Source organism: Papio anubis, chromosome 2 (assembly GCF_008728515.1).
Source record: "Papio anubis isolate 15944 chromosome 2, Panubis1.0, whole genome shotgun sequence".
Taxonomy (NCBI): domain Eukaryota; kingdom Metazoa; phylum Chordata; class Mammalia; order Primates; family Cercopithecidae; genus Papio; species Papio anubis.
In genome coordinates, this window is record NC_044977.1 from 33,238,792 (window position 1) to 33,260,727 (window position 21,936).

The window sequence follows — 21,936 nt, forward strand, 5'->3', positions numbered from 1 at the left end:
TAATCCAAGAGCCTCCTTCCTGGAACTGGTCACACCAGCTAACCTCCAGGACATTCATAGATTTCCAGTTTATGAAATGTCATTGAACTTTGAAAAGAGGCGTAGATATTTTGAATACAGCAGTTTAAAGTCATTCAAATTATGGATGAAATTATTTTGTTGTGCTCCTCAAAAACAGCGAGTTCTATTTGAAGTTTTACCCCCAGGCTCTCCTTTGAATTAGTATTTTTGCTCATATACCCATACATTTTCAAGAAATTTCTTTCTTTCCTTCCTCCCATCCTTCCTTCCTTCCTTCCTTCCTTCCTTTTGAGATAGGGTCCTGCTTTGTCATCCAAGCTGGGGTGCAGTGGGGTGATCATGGCTCATTGCAGCCTTGACCTCCAAGGCTCAAGCAATCCTCTCAGCTCAACCTCCCAAGTAGCTAGGATTACAGGCATACACCATCATGCCCAGGTATTTTTGTAGTTTTTGTAGAGATGGGGTTTCATCATGTTGCCCAGACTTGTCATGAACTCATGGCCTCAAGCTAGCCTGCCTCCTGCCTCAGCCTCCGAAAGTGCTGGGATTACAGGCATGAGCCACTGCACCTGCCAAGAACATTTAAAACTTTAAAACTGAAAATTGTCCTAATAAGGAGTCTACTAACTTAATCTTCCATCAGCATTGTTTTCTGATTTCACAGAAAACTTTACAGCAAATGTATTGCATTCATTCTTGATGTTTTAAGAAATTAAAGGAATTAGACAAAGTAAAAACAAATATCCATCTCTTTAAAGATGGTAAGTACTAGGATTTTAATCTGCAGTCTTAAATTTTTGAACAAGATCTTTTCTTTCTCAGTGGCTTCTTTTTAAATGATCCTTCAGGTTGAACGCAATTACATTCTTTTCTACTACACAAGTCATGAAGCTGAAATAAAACAGTGAGTTCTCTTCCACACCTCAATTGTGATTGTTCAATGTTCTGCAAGGTCTTCTGATGAACCCATTCTCACCCTGCTCCTTACCTGCCTCTTTAACTCTTTAAATCGAATCCCCTAATTTTTTTCAGAAAAGTATTTCCTTTTTATGATAGGCTGTGGTTTCTGCCTTTAAAAAAGCAATTCTGGGGATTCTCCTGGAATCTGTAAGAAGTCATTGCAATGGTAAAGTAGGCAAGAGGCTGGGGTGGAAAGAAATGCCTTCTGCATAAATCTAGTTAGTCTGAGTCGTTTTTTGACAACTTCCGGGACCAGACTTCAGGCAGTGCTGGAAATTGTTCTCTTTACCATATCTTTTTTCTTTTTTTTTTTTTTTTTACTGTACATATTTACATACATACACATATGGTGAGGGAGAGAACGTGATGACGTGAGACTCTCCTTGGAGAGTAGGAGGTAATAAAGAAATAAAACAGGTGTCTGAGGAGACGTTCTATTAGAGAGGGGAGAATAGAGAGTAATTATCGTTCAGACAGGCAAGAGTTCTCTGCAGGTAGCAGCCTGGGAAAGCGAACTCGCGCACCCTCTTGGGGGACGGGCTCTTTTGCTTTCTATTTCTTCTCCTACAGCCAGGGTGCACGCGTATTTGAAACAGACCGAATTTCCTCCTCGATGTGGGGTCAGGTTGACTTTTCGAGACTAGCGGATATTTCTTTTTAATGACTCCAATGCCTTTTGTTACTGCTGTTATTGAGGTTGAGGGAGAAGAGATCGGTCTAAATTCTGGCTGGGTAAGTGGGGGGATTCTCGGCGATGAGAAAGGGGGAACTTAGAAGCCGGAGGAAAATCAGCAGCCCCCTCATCTCCACTTCTCCAGTCCCCCCACTCTTCACCCGTGACCTCCCGTGGAGACCCCAGGAGGCAGCATCAATATTTGATCGACCCTTCGTCTGCACGCTGCCAGCCCTGGTCGGCTGGACTCGCCAGGCATTGCCCGCTCGGCGCTGAGGCGGACGCCCGGCCCTGCACCGGGATTTGGAAGGACCCTCTCTGCGCTCGCCCCCTCCCCAGGGTGGCTCTGCTTCCGAGCCTGGGCGCGGTGCCCACCATGCGCGGCTGCCCGCGGCTCGCGCTGCTCTGCGCGCTGCCCTGGCTCCTGCTGGTGGCGTCGCCCGGGCACCCGGCGAAATCCCCCAGGCAGCCCCCGGCACCGCGCCGCGACCCCCTCGACCCTGCCAGGGGCGCCGATTTCGATCATGTCTACAGCGGGGTGGTGAATCTCAGCACCGAGAACATCTACTCTTTCAACTACACCAGCCAGCCCGGCCAGGTAAGACACTCGCTCCCCTCACTTGACTCCTAGAAACTTGCCAGATCTCAGAGCTCCGTCGCTGCTTTGGAGTCCCCTGGGAATTGACCTTGGGAGACCTCGGGGACCAGGGGACGTTTGTTCCCTTTCTCCTCCGAAGCAATCACTGCCCTGCCCGAGCTGCCGCAACACGCCTCGGGGACAACTCTGCTTCGCCTCGCGCCTCCCCTGGCCTGGTCACGGGCATTTCTGGGCTTTGCAGAGGCACCAGTTCCCCGCACCGTCTGCGGGTCCTGGCTCCCTGCTGGGCCTTTCTCCAGGAAAGTCCTGATTTCTAGGGTTGCGGGGTGTGGTGTGGAGTGCGCAGAAGGACCACACCTCGGTTCTTAATCCTCTGCAGGGAAGAAACCTAATTTCAAGCGGATGATTCAGCCAGACCCTTCTATTTCATAGCTCATGGAGAGGGAGAACTGCTCAGAATCTAAAATGGAAATTGTGTGACAATGGACGGAAGCTGCAAAACCTCTATGCATTCAACAGTCACTTCCTGCGTTTCTGTACCATTGTCACACGTATGTGCTTCAGAGACGCCAGAAGACCCGGGCAAAGACGTGAGAACTGCAGCCATCGGCTGATCCATCCACGTTTTGATTTTAAATAAGGATGGATAATTGTGTGAAAGTTCTAGACCTATTTTTGACAAGAGTTGAGGGAAGATAAGGAGGGGAAAATGTTCCAGTGACTATCCCTTTGACATACATACTCTGATTATATAATGTAAGGAGATGCATATAGTTCATTTCTTTCCTCTAGTGTTGTACCTCTGGAGCAGCACTGGGCAGGGGGGAGAGAGAGAGAGAGAGAGAGAGGTGGGGGGGGCCTCCCCAGTGTACCAACCTCTGGAGCTTCTTCCCATATAAATATGTTTATGTATCTCTTACTATACCAGCGTCCCCTACCCTCTAGGGAAATTCCAGAACTAGATGATTGGGATACCATGATATGCCTCCCTCTCTGATTCTCACTCTAGATCAGAACTAGAAAACCTCATCACTTCCCTAAGTGAGGGTGGTTTGTATTGAGCAGGGGGTCCAATGTGCCTAACACTGCTCCCAGACATCTTCCAGCTGTGTGTAGCCAGAAAGTGCCCTGAGTGCCCCATCTCCAGTGCGGCACCAAATCCTGTGGCACTGTCACCATGGCAGCACAGCCCTCACCCTGCTCTGTCCTCCAGTAACCTTCAGGTTATATGTTCTGTAGTGAGCAGAGTGGCTGTGCGCAGAGCCATTCCATGGTAGACAAGGGAGAGGCTGCAGTTTTGTTTCCCACACCCCACATACCCAACCTCTTCCTATCTGGGGTGGGAGTACCCATGGACTGGCTGACATGTTGCACATGAGGTGTGTTCCTAGTCCTGTGATTGGCTGGGAGCAGAAAAAAGTCTGAAAACTCCATGATTTCTGGAGTAAGTCTCAGCTTCCCCCTAAATCATTGGTAAGAAAACTCAAATTACGTGTGCTAAGTAAATCCTGACATCAGGCTTTGGTATTTCTTGCAGTTCTGCATAGAGATAGAGCGCCTGGTTTTGAACTGTTGCTTTTACATTGTCCCCTTAGTATTGTGTGAGTTTTGCACTTGAGATCACCTGGTTGACTTCCCTGGTAAACCTTGAGATATTGAGGGCAGGGGCAAAGTCATGTTCATCTCTGTACTCCAGTACCTAGCACAGTGAATGGCACGTAAGAGGTTTATAAGCCAGGCACAATGGCTCACACCTGTAATCCCAGCACTCTGGAGGACAAGGTGGGAGGACTGCTTGAAACCAGGAGTTCAAGATCAGCCTGGACAACATAATGAGACCCTCTCTATACAAAAAATATTTTAAAAATTAGCTGGGTGTGATGGCACATAAGCCTGTAGTCCCAGCTACTTAGGGGGTGGAGGCAGGAGGATTGCTTGAGCCCAGGAATTTGAGGCTGCAGTGAGCTGAGCTCTTGCCACTGTACTCCCACCTGGGACAGAGTGATACCCTGTTTTTTAAAAAATGGTTTGTTTGTTTGTTTTTTGAAAGGAAAAAGAGGCTTATAAAAAACATTTAGTTTTTTCCAAAAATGAACAAGTAAGTGAATAAAGGGTTATTAGCTAAGGCTAAATAAAATGAAATGTATACTGTCTTCAATTTAACAGTCTGGAAAATGTGAGATCATTTCAGATAAAAACATAAAAACAATTTTCTTTTATAAAACAAATTTGGTTTTTATAAAAACACGTTTTAAAAATTGTTCTATTAGGCCGGGCGCGGTGGCTCAAGCCTGTAATCCCAGCACTTTGGGAGGCCGAGACGGGCGGATCACGAGGTCAGGAGATCGAGACCATCCTGGCTAACACAGTGAAACCCCGTCTCTACTAAAAAAAAAAATACAAAAAAAATAGCCGGGCGAGGTGGCGGGCGCCTGTAGTCCCAGCTATAGGGAGGCTGAGGCAGGAGAATGGCGTAAACCTGGGAGGCGGAGCTTGCAGTGAGCTGAGATCCGGCCACTGCACTCCAGCCTGGGCGACAGTGCGAGACTCCCTCTCAAAAAAAAAAAAAAAATTGTTCTATTATGCCCTATTTGTCTGTGTGTGTTAACATGTCCTTTATTTTATGAAACGGTTTTTAAAATACTTTTGAATGACACAATAAAAGGTTAACAACCCAAGCAGTCCCTAGAATTTTTATTAAAATATTACTAGTCTGAGAAATACAAAGTTGGGAACCATGGGAACAGGAGATAACAAAAATTTCAATTATTTTAGTGCCAGTATTCACAATATAAGCCAGATGTCCTCAAATCTTACAGCCTTCTGGGACCAGTCTTTAATATGCAAATGCAGTGGTGGAGCCCTCAAGCCACTTACTGTGGCAAATTAACCTCCTCTCCTACCAGCCAGTATTCCTGTTGCTTTCTCCAGAGAAGATATTTTCTTGATCTGTCTGTCCAAACCATTACTCTCGGTTCCTACTTTGTTCTTGGTTCTTCTTGTCCTGTCTTAGATATCAGCAGCCCCTTCTTGCAGGAACACAAGGCTGTTGGATGTAGCAGAATTTTACTGAAGGTTTGGAATAACATAGCGGAATGACATCACAGCACAAGATAGGCCATACTGTTTCGACAATTTACCACCAGGGGGATTTCAAGATAGTGATGCTCTCTTTCAGGTGCTGGTTTGTCACTATCTTCTTGGCCATCCCCTCACACCTCCTCAAATGCTGGTGGCCACCACCCACTAAATTTCTGTTACCCTCCCATGTTGTGCAGTTTTTGCCATCACTGCTTATCCCACACTCACTAAGAGGCTCTGTTAAATAGCGATGTATGACTCCAGATCTATGCTCTTTAGAGCAGAAGCTTAGACATGACTGTTTTCCCTTTAACCTGAACAAAGTCTTGATAAGATAAGTCTTTCTACCCCACAGGGTCATTGCCCACCTCCCCTCTTCAGTGCAACAAATAATTTGGTTTAGGAAAAAAATGTCTAGTTTTTGAGCTTTAATCTTTGTTTTCCTTTTTGTTCAAGCCATTGTTGCTTGCCATTATTTTTCCTGTGCCTTGGAGGCGAAAGTCTATTCTAAGTTCAGGCTTAAAGACAGGAAGCTGTTGTGGGAGCCATTGCTCCTAATCTTTCCTGTCAGCCACTGCATCTCCCATACCAAACTGTCCCAGAGAACTATTCAGCCAAGCTTGTGTCATACTAATTAGCGGAACTCAGCACCAGGAAAAGTCTCATATGCCTTCCAGGCATAGGGTAATGTAAATATGAAGTTGCCTTTAAAAAAATCGCTTAGAGAATGGAGTGACTGCTTTAAATAAAAATGATGAAAATAATAATTGGAGGTGCGGGTTAGGCAAGATCATGATTCATTTCATTTCTCTGGAAGGAGGTGTCTGGAGACTCACTTTAAAAGGAGGAGCGCTATACTGTGCAAACTGGGTGTTCTATAACCACAGGGCTCAGCCAGGCTAGAAGGAAACTACCTTGTTGGGAAAGTTGCCAGGGATATGTTTGACTGGGACAGAAGGCACAATGCAGGTTTACTGGGAAATGAGAATACCCTTGTAGAGACAGGTGGCAGCAACAATCAGATGTTTCTATTTGAGCTAGATGGTGATAAGAAACCCTTAAATAAAATCTAACCACTGGGCAACAGGCTGTCTTCTCTGAGGTTTTTCCATACGATTTTTAAATTTGAAATATTTCCCTGGAAGTATTTCTTTTGTCTCATTTATTAACTGAGGCATTTATCTTTTAATGACATATACTTTTCCACGCCCAAGGAACAACCCTCAGCTTTATTAATATAAACCAGTAGTTGTACACCTAGAACCAGTTAAACCAGTCTCTTGGATCCAGATTCAAAAAGCCTACCCAGTCCTTAAGAACAATGAAATGTCCATGTGGACACTCCGGTGGTAACTTCTAGCTATATGCATTACTAATTACTAATTATATGCATTACTAATTTAGAACTTTGATATGATGGCCTGAGTTCTCCCTGTCTCGTATAGGAATGCTTACTCTTTATGTACTGAGGCTAAGAAGCCTCCTCTGCTATCCTCCTATGTCCTTTTGCTGAACTGCACTTGTGCTCGTTGGAGGAAAGACTCATCTCATTAGCACATTATCTGAATGATTAGACTGTCTCAGTCCACCTAGGCGGATATAACAGACCACCATTGGCAAATCTCATGTCTGGTGAGAGACTGCTTCCTGGTTTGTAGACAAGCTCCTTCTCTCTGTGTCCTCACATGGCCAAAAGAGCAAAGAGAGAAGAATAGTCTTGCATGTGTCTTCCTCCTTTTTTTTTCTTTTTTTTTTTTTTTTTTTTGAGACAGAATATTACTCTGTCACCCAGGCTAGAATGCAGTGGTGCGATCTCAGCTCACTGCAATCCCTACCTCCCAGGTTCAAGTGATTCTAGTGCCTCAGCCTCCCGAGTAGCTGGGATTACAAGCATGCACTACCACACCCAGCTCATTTTTATATTTTTAGTAGAGACAGGGTTACTCCATGTTGGCCAGGCTGGTCTCGAACTCCTGACCTCAGGTGATCTGCCCACCTTGGCCTCCCAAAGTGCTTGAATTACAGGCATGAGCCAGTGTGCCTGGCCTCATGCTTCTTCTTATAAGGGCAACAATCCCTCCATGAACGCTCTTGTGACCCAATTACTTTCCAAAGGCCCTGTTTTCAAATCCGTCATATTGGGGATTAAGTTTCAACCTGTGAATTTTGGTGGGAACACAAACATTCAATCTGTAGCAATCACCTCCTACATTTTTCTCAGAGACTCTGAAAACAGGGCATCAGTGTGTCATGGGTTGTTTAGGAGATAACATTGCTCCAGTTATGGCTCTGATGTTATGGAGGAGCTGCCTTCTGCCTACCCAGACTTGACAATCAGGTGCTAAGTTGTGTGATGGATTCTGTAAGTCTGTGCTGTCCAATGGCTATTGAGCACTTGAAATGTGACTAGTCTGAAGGGAAATGTGCTGTTAAACGTAGAATACATACCAGTTATTGAAGACCATACAACAAAAATAATAGAAAATGTGTCATTAGTATTTGTATGTTGTGTTTAAATGATAATATTTTTGATATATTAAATTAACTATAGTCATAACATTAACTTTACATGTTTCTCTTTACCATTTTAATGTAGTTACCAGAAAATTTTCAAACACATATGTGGCTCACATTTTATTTTTATTGAACAGCAGTTCTGCAAGCACTATAAGATTTAAGAGAGGACATACCTCCCACACATAGCTTTGTCGGAGGAAATGAGACTTGAGAAGGTTATGATAGGTAAGCAAAATTTTGGTTGGCAGAAAGAAACGGGAAAGGCATTTCAGATATGGAAAAATATATCCAATTTATGTTTTGGCAAGACTATATCAAAGGTGATGTGGTATATTTCTTCCAGAAAGCACATAATGTCTGATTGTGTCTTTATTTTTTAATGGTAGCCATCATTGATCATCATTGTCTAGTTCCATGAATTCATTAGTAGCAGCAAGATAATGATATTTTAATTCTATTATTTATTTTTCATTTTATGAGCTGGAATACTTCTATAATGGGAAACTTCACCTTGTTGGCTATTTGGTTAACTTGAGCTACTGTTTGTAAAGAAAAAATGAAATAATGCCTTCTTCTTTACCTTTACCATTTTTAAAAATAAGTTGGTCTCCTAATAGCCTATAATGATGATCAATGAGATTTTATTTAGCATAATCATGAGCTTATGCATTTAAACATATCTGATACATTTTATTCCAATACAGTTATTATCCTTATTTAAGTTTAAATTGTTCATCTTTGGCCAGCAAAAGGCAATTCAAGTTGGCTCCTGAATTCTTTTGGTAAAACCCAATTGCTCTTTGACAGCCTCCTTGCTTTCTTGTATGAAGTTATTCCTTTCCCAACCTGCAACCAGCCATTTCTGCAGGAAGGTCCAAGGCTATTCCTTGGAGCGATAGAGCTTTTAGAGACCACAGTTTGGGAACTAGGGACCCTTATTCGGAATGGATTGGTAACCTTTATCTAAGCCTTTTCAGTGGACATGCTAAGAAATAGATCATAAGTTTATATTATTACTTCCAATTCAAATTCAGAAATATAGGGTTTTTACTTAACCTCATCCTTATGGAAGATATTACATCCACATCTTCTTTCTTTCATGCCAAAAATCCTAGTTCTCAACTAGATCAACTTAGTTACTATCATAGTGTGTTTGTATTCTTTTGAGGCTGGGTAATTTATAAGGAATAAAAGGGTTACTTAAGGAGGCCAAGGCAGATGGATCACCTGAGTTAAGGAGTTTGAGACTAGCCTGGCCAAAATGGTGAAACCCCATCTCTACTAAAAATACAAAATAAGTAGCCGGACGTTGTGGCCCATGCCTGTAATCCCAGCTAATCAGGAGGCTGAGGCAGGAGAATCACCTGAACCTGGGAAGTGGAGGTTGCAGTAAGCCGACATCACACCGTCGCATAATCCCTTTCATAATTAAGAAGTCATTTGCGGGCCAGGTGCGGTAGCTCATGCCTGTAATCCCAGCACTTTGGGAGGCCAAGGCAGGCAGATCCACCTGAGGTGAGGAGTTTGAGACCAGCCTGACCAACATGGCAAAACCCTGTCTACTAAAAATACAAAAATTAGGCAGGCATGGTGGAGGGCACCTGTAATCCCAGCTACTCAGGAGGCTGAGGCAGGAGAGTTGCTTGAACCTGGGAGGCGGAGGTTGCAGTGAGCCGATACCGCATCATTGCACTCTAGCCTGGGCGACAGAGTGACTCTGTCTCAAAAAAAAAAAAAAGGAAGTCATTGTGAAGTAATACTTGATACTATGTAAATACTGTGTGCCTCATCAAACTTTCAACAACTACTTTTAGCATCCATTGATTATTCCTGCCTGGATTAGATATTACTATGATGGTTTCCAACTTGTGATCTTCTAATTCATTGTTCCTTCTACATTTATCCGTTAATATTCTACTGTAAGAAAGAAATTTTCTTCTCATTTATTTACTTATTTCTTTTATTTATATCAGCATGGGCATATAGATGCTTATTTGATCTAATTATTGCTTTCATTTACATTAAAATCTTGTTATAAACAACCTATCGTTCTAAGCATTTTATATTGTGGGTATATACTAAGAATCTCTCTCTCACTCTAACACAGAAAGCAGGTTTCCCCTCTCCTCTCCCCATCACTAGCAAAATGATATTTCAGTAATAAAATTATTTTTGATTGACACATAAAAATTGTACGTATTTCTGGGGATAGTGTGTGATATTTTGATACATGTATGGAATGTGTAATGACCAAATCAGGCTAATTAGCATATCCATTGCCTCAAACATGTATCATATCTTTGTGTTGGGAACATTCAAAATCAGCTCTTCTAGCTATTTGTGATGTTGGTTTTTATGTGTGGGTGAAATAGAAAAGACTGATTAGATTATATCACCTGGCAGATCCATGAGATGCTTGATATTTTCCTTTTCAAATAAGCAGAAAGTATAGTGAGGCCCTTCTTTATAAAAAAAAAAGAGTGTTCCATTCCTGTACAGGAATGTTCTTATTCATATGTGGAGGCTAAAAAAGTTGCTCTCATAGAGGGAAAATTAAAGCTTAGTGTTATACAGCAAATATAGGTTATATATTAAATGTTGTTAATAATAAAACTAATTAAAAATTATTTGTCGAAATAATTCCTTACTTTGAATTCTCATTCCCTCATTTTTTTTTTTTTTTTTTTTTTTGCTGTGACTATAATAAAGAAATTGATTTTGCCATTAGAAAGAAGGACATGGAGATGCTGATTTTTGTACAAGATTGAACAGGGCATTTTTCAGCAAGTTGAACAAGACAAGTGAAGTTGGTTTAAAGGTATCTTATATTGAAAAGTGTGTCCAGAGAAAGTTGAATATACACCTTCTTTCCTGATAAGAAAGCTATTTATAATTCACCTCCCTGTCACAGCTCCCAAGAACCAGGAAATTTTCCCCCTATTTGGACGACTGAAAAGCATTTTAGGAGCTATTTCTCAAATCATAATTTTAAGAAACTTTCTTTTGGACCTAGCCTTCTACAGTTGGTCTCAAGTCTGGCCAGGGGTGCTGATACGTAATTATTGATAGTAAAGTACGATTAATTTAAAGGTGAGGATCACCTATATTTTGGTTAAACTCTAAGCATTTGAATAAAAAACTTTATTTCTTAAATGGTGGCAAAATTAAAGTTTATCATGAAGTAATATTTTGTCCTGAGTAAAAACATTCTCTGGTTGCATGGGGTACTTAGAGTTGATACCTTGGACCTTCAAGAGCATAAATACAAATTTGCCCTCTCTGTGCCTAATCCAGGATCCTAAAGTATTTTGACTTGGTTTGCTTCCTCATTGATACCTTCTCTCCACCCCACCCCCATAAAATTTCCCTCATTATTAACATCTTGCATTATTGTGGTACACTAATATTGAACCAATATGTATTTATTATTAACTAAAATCTGTATTTTACATTGGGGTTCACTGTTGGTATTGCATAGTTCTGTGGATTTTGAGAAATACATAAAGTTGTGTATCCATCATTATGATACTGTACAGGATAGTTTCACCCCCTGAAAATAGTCTGTGTTCCACTAATTCATCCTTTATTCCCTTCTCTTGAACCTCGGGCAGCCACTGGTTTTGTCTTATTTTTACTGTGTCTCTAGTTTTGCCTTTTCCAGAATGTCACATAGTTGTGAAGGAGTTCAGAACATGCCACTCCACAATATGCTACTCTGGCATATTGACTATTTTGAGTTAAAACTACTTGAAAAACAACAGATGCAAGAAGGTCACTCTGACCTTCATTCTGTTTCTTAAAAGCAGGAAATGTAATTCATGTGAAAGATACTCTCTATATTAAAAGGAAAGTAACATTCTCATCATCGAGGGTGGGAAGTTGAGAAAGAAGGTCCTGTGTACAAATGTTGTTAGGTGAACCCTTATCTTCCTGGCCATTTCTCCCTGCCATTAACTACCTTAGCCCAAGCCCCTTTGCCTTGTCACATTTTTACAATTTACTACTCTTTGTCTAATTCAATATATAAGTATTCAAATCTAACTGTGTCTTTGGGTCTTCATTTCCTCATGAGGGTGTCCGTGTCACACACCAAAAAAAACTTATATTAACTTTGTATGGTTTTCTTCTGTTGATCTATCTTAGGCCAATTTAATTTTCAGGCCCAGCCAGAACCGTAAGAAGGCAGAAGTTGGAATTATACAACTTGTAGCTTTTTCATACTTGCTTCTTTTACATAGCAAAATGTAAAACATTAAGGTTCCTCCATGTCTTTTTATGGCTTGAAGCCTCATTTCTTTTTAATGTTGAATAATATTTCATTGTCTGGATATACCACAGTGTGTTTATCCATTCCTCTATTGAAGGACATCTTGGTTGCTATCAATTTTTGGCAATTATGAATAAAGTTGCTATAAAATGTGTCTGTGGGTTTTTGTGTGGACATAAATTTTCAACTCATTTGGGTAAATACCTAGGTGTATGATTGCTGGACTATGTAGTAAGACTACGTTTAGCTTTGTAAGAAAGTGTCAAACTGTCTTTCTTCTAAAGTGGCTGTATCATTTTGAATTACCACCAGCAATGAATGAGAGTTCCTGTTGCTCCACAACCTCATCAGCATTTGGTGTTATCAGAATTTTGTCTTTTAACCATTCTAATAAGTGTATATTGGCATCTGATTGTTGCTTTGCAATTCACTTTAATTGCGAATCCCAATGTTGTTGAGCATATTTTCATATGCTTGTTTACCATCTATATATCTTCTCTGGTAAGATGTCTGTTTAGATCTTTTGCCTATTTTTAAATTTTGTTGTTTTATTCATTATTGTTGAGAAGAGTTCTTTGTAGATTTTGGATACAAGTCCTTTATCAGATAAATACTTTACAAATATTTTTTCCCTGTCTGAGCCTTGCCTTTTCATTTTCTTAGTAGTATCTTACACAGATCAAACATTTTTATTTTAATAAACTATCATATTAATTTTTTTCATGGATCATGCTTTTGGTGGTGTATATAAAAAGTTGTCACCAAATGAAAAGTCACCTTGATTTTTCTCATATGGCACCTTTTGGAAGTTTTATAATTTTTCATTTTACACTTAGACATAATCCATTTTGCATTAATTTTTGTGAAAGTTATGAGGTCTCTCTCTAGATGGGTGTTTTTTTTGTTTGTTTGTTTGTTTTTTGCATATGCTATCCAGTTGTTTTAGCATCATTTGTTGAAAATATCTCCCTATATTTTTAGCGTTACACTATTGTGTACATGTTTACAATTATACTTTGCCTTGGTGCAAAGGCTTGGAAGCAGCCCCACACCAGGTGCTCAGTGTTCTTATCACCATTCCCAACTTTCCCTTCTGCTGCCAGCATTGCTAAACTCTACCATTCTCTTACCACCCCCTTTCCCTATGTATCTATGTCTCTCTGCTTCTATCCTTTTTGTCTTCAAATTTCTTATGAACAGGGTCAACCCATCAAGATTCTCCCTCTTTTCTGTGTAGTATCCTGTGGTTGTTTGAGGCTTTGCTAATGGCAAGCATATTCTATTTTCTTAGAATAGAGGTAAATTTTCTTTTTTACTTTCTGATTCAGAGCCATAACAAATAATCTCAGTTGCTAGAGGGCTGATCTCCCAATTATCAAGGTTTTGCTATAGAGTTCCAGTGGTAGAAATCTGTCTTCTAGTGGCAGAAGATGAAGAAGACATGTGCCTTGGGCAGTCAGTATATAATTGTATTGATGTCATGTTCCATCATTTCCTTTATCCAAGTCAATGAGCTTATCTTTGTCAACTCTCTTTAGCTACAGAAATATAACTGGGCTTGCATTTGAGACTTCTTTTCTGGGATTTTTTGTCCATAGCTAAAAGAACATATAAAAATCCTTTGAACCATAAGGAAGAGGTAGCTATATTTTAAGAATTCAAAAGACCTTAAAATTTTTTTTTAAGTTTTTTCCTTGAAATTTTATTTTATTTCTTTTTAAACTTTCATTTTAAGTTCAGGGGTATGTGCAGGTTTGTTGTTTAGGTAAACTTGCATCATGGGGCTTTGTTGTACAATTATTTCATCACCCAGATTATTTTACCACTCAGCTAAGCCTAGTTGAGTGATAAATAACCCATTAGTTATTTTTCCTGATCTTCTCTCTCCTCCCACCCTCCGTCCTCCAGTAGGCCCCAGTGTGTGTTGTTCCCCTCTCCGTGTCCATGTGTTCTCATCATTTAGATTCCACTTGTAAGTGAGAACATGTGGTATTTGGTTTTCTGTTCCTATGTTAGTTTGTTAAGGATAATGGCCTCCAGCTCCATCCATGTCCCTGCAAAGGACATAATCTCATTCTATTTTATGGCTGCATAGTATTCCATGGTGCATATATACCACATTTTCTTTATCCAATCTATAATTGATGGACATTTAGGTTAATTCCATGTCTTTGCTATTGTGAATGGTGCTGCAGTGAACATATGCTTGGAGGTGTCTTTATAATAGAATGATTTACATTCCTTTGGGCATATACCCAGAAAACTGAGAGTAAGTGATATAAATTACTTGCCCAAAATCATGTACTAGTTTGAAGCATAGCCAGGAATGTAATCAAGTTCCTAAGGGTATTTCCTCAAGATATTTCTACTAAATCACAAGATGTGTGCACGAGAGCACATCAGCTATGCTTATCAACAACAAAAATAATTATTAAATATCATATCATATTTTCACAGTCATGTCTTTTGATCATGCAATTTAAGACTATGTCTGACTCCCTTACAATTACTGAAAACTGAAACGAGATTTTTTATTATTATTTTCCCCCAATGAATTGTCCAGCCATCTGTCTGTGTACCAGGCAAGCTGGGTTGATTCTAAGTAAAACTGTGAAGTTGTCAAATTTTCTTCAGTGTTTAAAAGAGCCACAGCCTCCCATGAACCATGGTCTTACTCTGACTCCCTGCGGATCCCAAGGGGTAAGCTTTAGTTGTATGTGTGTGTGTGTGTGTGTGTGTGTGTAGTGTGTGTGTTTTATTTTCATCAATGCTGGGTTCCTTCTTTGTGTCAGGAACAGGGCATCTTGGAGACCCGAGCAGTTGGCCTGTCTGTGACTTCAGGGAAATGTTATTCCCGAGAACTGGTATTTCTGGGTCCCCACTAAGCAGCCACGAAGATAAGCCATGACAAACAGGACTAACCGACTATTTCTGTCCCTCTAGATTTAACTGTTCTTTTGTGAACAAAGCGACTCACACCTATCTTCAATAACCCCCTATCCGGAGCCTATGTTATGGGCCAAAAAGTTAACACTTGAGTGTCCACGGTTGTATTTTCTTCTTTTCTCCTGCCTTCTAAAAATACCCCGTATTTGCCTTGCCTTTCTCTCCATACCACCTTCACTGGGGAGGAAGAATTATAGCTTTCTAAGAGTCAGACAATGTTTATCTGGTTAACAAAGGGATAAACATTGGAGGATAAGGAGAGAGACAAACAGTGGTGAGATCTAGGTGTGCAATGAAGATTTGGGGAGGTTTGTAAACAGGGAGACTCTAAAATTGCTGTGAGGTGTGAGTGACATGGACAGAAAAGGAAAGAGGACATAGGTTCATGCAGGGGTCTTAGCTACAAACAACAGAAATCAACTGGCAAATATAAGCAGAAAAAGAATTCATTAAAAAGATACCCAGTAGATCACAAACATAAGTTACTGGGCTCAGACAACATTTGGGGACCAAGGGAGACTACGCTGCAGGAAATTACAGCAGCAGTCATGCCGCAGGAATGATTTGCTTGGGGTTCTTCCCCCACACCGCTGCCTACACTGCCACTAGATATGGTCACCCCGGACCCTGCTGCTATGGACCCTATTGATATCACCATTGCCAGTGAACTCGAAACTCTGTCTTCACTTTTGTGTCATTTACTCACAATTGAATGTACCAAATGGGCATATCCATCTACCCAAGCACAGGAGGTCCTGTATCCGGCCCCTTTGACATCCATAGGCAGCCTTGCATCCCACAAAACTCACACAGTGGAGTGGAGGAGGAGTGGTTCCTCCAGAACATGCAAGGGTTTTGGATGCTTGGTAACCCCAAAACCAATCCCACCAAACGTCTTCACAGAGGGAGCTGAAGCTGGGGCATTTGTTAACAGCTTCCTGGGCCCAGACATAAGCAGGGACCAAGATGTGACAGGGGGAAAAGCTGGCATGCTGCTGCCATCTACCTTCATCCATCAAAAGACGAACATCTCCTCTGAGTATCAGAGTGAATTCAAGTGGTGTAGATCATCTCTGCCACAATGTTCTTTCCACGATTAGAAATGGTTTTCTCTCTTAAACATGGCCTTACCTGAAGACTCTTCTGTTTGTCTCAAGAAGTTGTCTTTGAAGAGGAAGATGTTTGCAGATGATTGGTTTTGCTCATTTAGAAAGCAGTTTCCTTTAGGTAATATTTATATCCTGACAAACACATATTTAAAGTTATAAATGGCGCCAGTCTGGCAATAAATTCTATTACAAAAATAAAAGGCTGGTAAGTGTCAGATCACAACTCTTACAATCATAACAATAATTTTCTACTACTTTTCCATCTTCAGAGCATTAATTAAGTAGGCCCCAGAATAGTTCTAGAAGATACTTGCCTGCAGTGTATAGAAATAAAATCCAGGGCATGGATACTTGAGATCTGTCTCAAACCAGAAAAATAATTATTTTTCCTTTTCCAATCCCCTCACAGGAGTATGAGACCTAGCAAGAAGTAGAAAGAGACAGGAAAGATAAAGAGGGAAAAAGAAATCATGCACAGGAGATGAGCACACTCAGATACCTACGAGGAGGCTGAATCAACCCAGGCTATTGACTGCCTCCCAGGAGCCAAGCCTGGGGATGTCTAAAGACAGAGGGACGTCAGTGGGACTGAAAAACCAATGAAGCTGGCGCGGTGGCTCACGCCTGTAATCCCAGCATTTTGGGAGGCTGAGGTGGGCGGATCACCTGAGCCCAGGAGTTCAAGACCAACCTGGCCAACATGGTGAAACACCTTCTCTATTAAAAATACAAAAAAAATAGCCAGGCATAGTGGTGCATGCCTATAACCCCAGCTACTTGGGAGGTTGAGGCAGGAGAATCGCTTGAACCCGGAGGCAGAGGTTGTAGTGAGCTGAGATAGTGCCATTGAACTCCAGCCTGGCAACAAGAGTGAAACTCCATCTCAAAAAAAAGCAAGCAAACCAGTGCAAAAACTGAGGAACCTGGAGAGACAGAAAATGATTAGCTTTTGGAGTGAGAGGCAAAGGTTGCCCAGAATCTGTTAGATTCTTCAGGACATATTATCTTCACACCAGTTTCCATGAAAAATATCCAGGACAGTATTTCCCAAAGTATGTTCCATGGAACAACTGCTTTTTCGGATAGTCTCACTACTTATTGCGTGTTAAAAGGGTCCCAAGTGTAAGGGAGCTTAATCATGTTTTGAATGCCCAATCTGAACCCCATTTGATATGGTTTGGCTGTGTCTCCATCCAAATCTCATCTTGAATTGTAGCTCCCGTAATCCCCATGTGTCATGGGAGGGGACCGGTGGGAGGTGACTGAATCATGGGGGTGGGTTTTTCCCATGCTGTTCTCACGATAGTAAATACGTCTCACAAGATCTAATGGCTTTATAAAGAGCAGTTCCCCTGTACACGCTCTCTTGCCTGCCGCCATGCAAGATATGCCTTTGCTCCTCCTTTGCCTTCTGCCATGACTGTGAGGCCTCCCCAACCACGTGGAACTGTGAGTCCATTAAACCTCTTTTTCTTTATAAATTACCCAGTCTTGGGTATTTCTTCACAGCAGTCTCAAAATGGACTAATACATCATTCTTATGTGTTTGGTGGAAATTCTCCATTTCATGAGTATTAACTAGAGGCAGAACTCCTTTCATGACAGAAGATCAACACCAAGCACTTACTTTCTCATCCCCCCTCTTATTTTTACCCCCCACCAAGCTCAGGCATGGGCATGTAGTCAAGATGCTGCCAATCAGATCTGCTTTCCCTAAACTTTGACTTGGGAACCAACGATACAAGAAAGCAACTGTTCAGCAGCAACAGAGGCAACACTGAGTTTCCAAGGATGAGCATGGCAACACGGTGGCACTTAAACCTTCCAAAGGCTTTCTTTTGTCCTTAGAATGAAGCCCCAACTGCCCCAATATGACTTATAACACTCTTTGGGATTATAATAGCCCTTCATGCACCTCATGCTCCAGACAAACTCATTTTCTCTTAATTCTTCAAATATGCTTCTCTTACCGTCTCTCTTCTCCTTCCTTATGTCTACTACACTGTAGCCTTTGTTTGGAAACTTATCTTGCTCTGCCCTCCCCCTCCTTTTCTGGTTAATTCCTGCTCATCCTTTAGGAAAATATTCCCCCCAAAATCTATGTCATGCAATCCCACAGGAACTTGAATGTCAATGTAATGGCTTGTTCACTGGCATCCTGTTCGCAAACCTCTGATGTCAAAGAGAAAAGTGCTACGTCTACACTGCTGATTAATGTGTCTCCTGTGTCCAGAACAATGCTTCTCACAGGATAGGGAGTCAAACATTTATTGATTGAACAAAGTTCATCAGAAAGTAGCCAGAATCTGACTGTGCATTTCTCTGTATTCTTAGCCTGCCAATGATTATCCTTCTCTTCAACGTTTTTCCGTGTTTGTATTGAATTGAACATTTTAATATAAAATCTAGATTATAAACCAAAGGATGAAGGCTTATATGGCTATATTCATTCTAGATTATTGCTAGGCATAATGAAATTGGTGAGATGAGGTCTGGAAACTGCCTCTTTCTAGAAAAGTGCTCTGAGTACAAAATGCCGAGAATTTAAAAGTATAGGGAATAAATAGCTCCCAAGGAATAAACTACACTTTTCAATGAGATGGAATTCACTGGAATGAGCTCTTCCAGGCTAGCTGGAAGCCAGGCTGTGAAAAGAAATTAATATCCTACATGAGATGGACTATATAGTCTCTCTTTTTTTTTTTTTTTTTTTTTTGCCAGGGGTGATTGAGTTTATAAGTGTGTCTCCATGATAAGAAAGGGATTCAGGACTGCAGGGCTGCTTTGCTCAGGGGCAGCTGTTTTTATGCAACAGTCACCCAGCAGTCCCATCTTCACTCGGCCAGCTGTGACTGGCAATCCCATGAAGAGTCTTGGCAGTGTTAAAAAGTAAACTGAAGCACAATAAGAATTTAAAGAGAGTATTTGAGCAAACAGAGATCCATCAATCAGGCAGCTCCAAACCGAAGTGATTTCCTGGGCTCGACCAAGGGAACACAAGGAGAAGGCTTTGATAGGGTGAAAATAGAAATAAAGAAAAGAAAATATTTTTTTAGTTACAGCGACACAACTGCCTTACTTGATTTATCCTGCTGGAAAGTTCCTAGTTACAGAACTGTAAGTTAGTCTGTGGCTTCTGATTGGTATGCCCTAAGTTTTTTTTTTTTTTTTTTGGAAATAGAGTCTGGCTCTGTCGCCCAGGCTGGAGTGCAGTGGCACGATCACTGCAATCTCTGCCTCCTGGGTTCAAGCCATTCTCCTATCTCAGCCTTCCGAGTAGCTGGGACTACAGGTGCCCACCACCACACCCAGCTAATTTTTGTATTTTTAGTAGAGGCAGGTTTCACCATATTGGTCAGGCTGGTCTCGAACTCCTGACCTCAGGTGATCCACCCACCTCCTCCCAAAGTGCTGGGATTACAGGCAGGAGCCACAGTGCCCATAATCCCAGCTTATGTTTGCAAGTCAAGCAAGGTTTAAGACATTTATGAGGCCTAACTGGCTTTGTCTGCTCAGGAATTCTTCAGGCCTGGCATCCATGTTAATTTACTTTAACAGCAAGTACGTAAAAGCTGAAGATAAGATGACACTAAGGGAAAGGTAGAGTTTTGGAGAATGAATTGCTTTAAAATCCTACAAACCTAATGTTATGGGTTGATTTGTTGTCCCAAAAATATATGTTGAGGTCCTAACCCCTAGAATCTATGAATGTGACCTTATTTGGAAGTATCGTCTTTGCAGATGTGACCCAGTTAAGACAAGGTAATTAGGGCCCCAATCCAATGACTGAAATACTTATAAGAAGAGGGAAATTTGGACACACACACACACACACACACAGAGAACAGCACATGAAGACAGAGACACACAGGGGGACCGTCACGTAGCAACAGAGGCAGAGAAGGGAGTGATTAGCAAACAGTGATTCACACACTAAGGAATGCCAAGGGTTCACAGACACCACCAGAAGGTAGGAAGAGGCAAGGAAGGTTTCTATCCAGAGGAAGCTCTTAGAGGGAGCATGGCCCAGCTAACCCTTCATTCCAGACTTCTAGTCTGAAGAACTGTGAAAGAATAACTTTCTGTTGTTTCAAGCCACCTACTTTGTGGTACCTTGCTACGGCATCCTAGGAAACTAACCTGATGACACAGAATCAAGCCTTGCACATTACTGTTCAATGTAATACCAACTTCACCTGGGTCCCCTGGCTATATTTCTTTTCCTGGGCCGAGAAATGGAGAAATGAGCTACGTGAATGAGGTCAGAGACAATGCAAAGTTCTGCAACTGGCTGAGACCTAAAGAGAGGCAGTCAGTGCTTCTTCGGCACCACATCCTGAAATAAAGTTTCCACTTGCATATGAGAGACAGAAAGAGAGAGACAGACAGACAGACAGGGGGGCGGAGTCTGATCTATGAAGTTAGCATAAGCAAGTCAAACACTAGAGTAAGTGTACACTGCAGCAAATGAGCCAGGAGAGCAGTGAGAGTACATTTTGGGTTCTGCCACACCTGTGCGTAACAAGGAGCCTTTATACAATGAGGGTTGTCGCTCAGAAGTGGGCAAACACAAAGGCCAGCACATCATGACTTCTTTTTTATTAGTAGTAGGAAACATTCTAGACATAAAACAAGTATAGAAAATAATGTAACAAGCACGTATGTGCCTCACACTCCGCTTAAGAAATAAAAGGATAATATATTTCCTGTTTTTCTTCACCCTCATCCTCTTCCTCCATCCCCAAAAGTGACCATTTTGGGGAGATAGTCCTTCATAGGTTCTCTTGATTTCTGCACATCTTACAAGAAGGCATCAACTGAAGTTTTAAAAATACTATCATTTCAAGCATATTTGCATAGCAAACAGCCTCAGAAAGCAAACGATATCTCCCTGTGGACTAAAGGAAAGACAGACTTACTGTCTGTTATAAAAAACTTGGGTTCTAAGCTCAGGGTTCCTCTCCTATAGTGCAACCCCCTGCATGTAGGTAGGTATCCATCTGGACCCATCTCTGTCACCTTCATAGTACTGGGGGACCAGAAGAAGTGAAGCTAATATTGCTTACCCTGACAAGAGTCATCAAATTATTTGTTTCCAACCCAGGAGACTTGTGTCTTCTCCCAGTATCGATGACACTGTGGCAAAGGGGTAAAGTCTCAGATCCTTCAAAGTTCTTGAAATCCATTATTTTAAATGTGATGTTTATCATTTCTGATTATATATATTTTACTGAAGATGTACAAATAAAAATGTTGTATTGTTTTCCTTGTTTACAAAGTTAAATAAATGAGAAAATTAAGTATGTTTCCTTCAGCAACCTGCTTCTTCTCTCAATTTATCTTCTTGAGATTTATCCATACTGATCCATATTTCAGTTCATTTGCTTTTAACCACTGTATAGCATTTCATTGCATGAATATAATTTATCTCTTCATACTTCTATTATTTCGTTTATTTGGTTGTCATTTAGGTTGTTTCCAAATTTTATTGCTGCAACCAATGCTTGCAGTGAACATTCTTGTTTATGACTCCTTGTGCATATGTAAGAATTTTCTTGTGCCTAAACTTAGTCATGGAAATGCTTAGATGTAATGCGAACTCATCTTCAACTGTAGTAGATATTGGCAACTGACTGAAGTCATTGCACCAAATAACATATTCATTCGCAATATGCAAATTTCTATTTCTCTACACGTTGCAAACATGGTATTGTCAATACTTAGGAGGCTTTACCTTTCTGATGAGTGTAAGTGCTGAACATCT

At 41.1% G+C, this 21,936-nt stretch overlaps 1 protein-coding gene across 5 annotated transcripts in view; it reads left to right on the top strand.

The window, feature by feature from the left end:
- Positions 1-637: 637 nt before the first annotated feature.
- The window catches only part of SIDT1 (SID1 transmembrane family member 1), a 90,164-nt gene continuing 68,865 nt past the window's right edge, over positions 638-21,936 (top strand). For 2 of the 5 annotated variants that reach the window (XM_003893938.5, XM_009199997.4), the window contains exon 1: positions 641-2,252. In XM_003893938.5, the coding sequence (XP_003893987.3) occupies positions 2,031-2,252 (222 nt within the window). In that variant the 5' untranslated portion in view covers positions 641-2,030. Of the gene's footprint in view, positions 2,253-21,936 lie in introns of all 5 variants that reach the window. The other 3 variants (XM_021934065.2, XM_021934064.2, XM_021934066.2) reach the window with 3 other exon arrangements.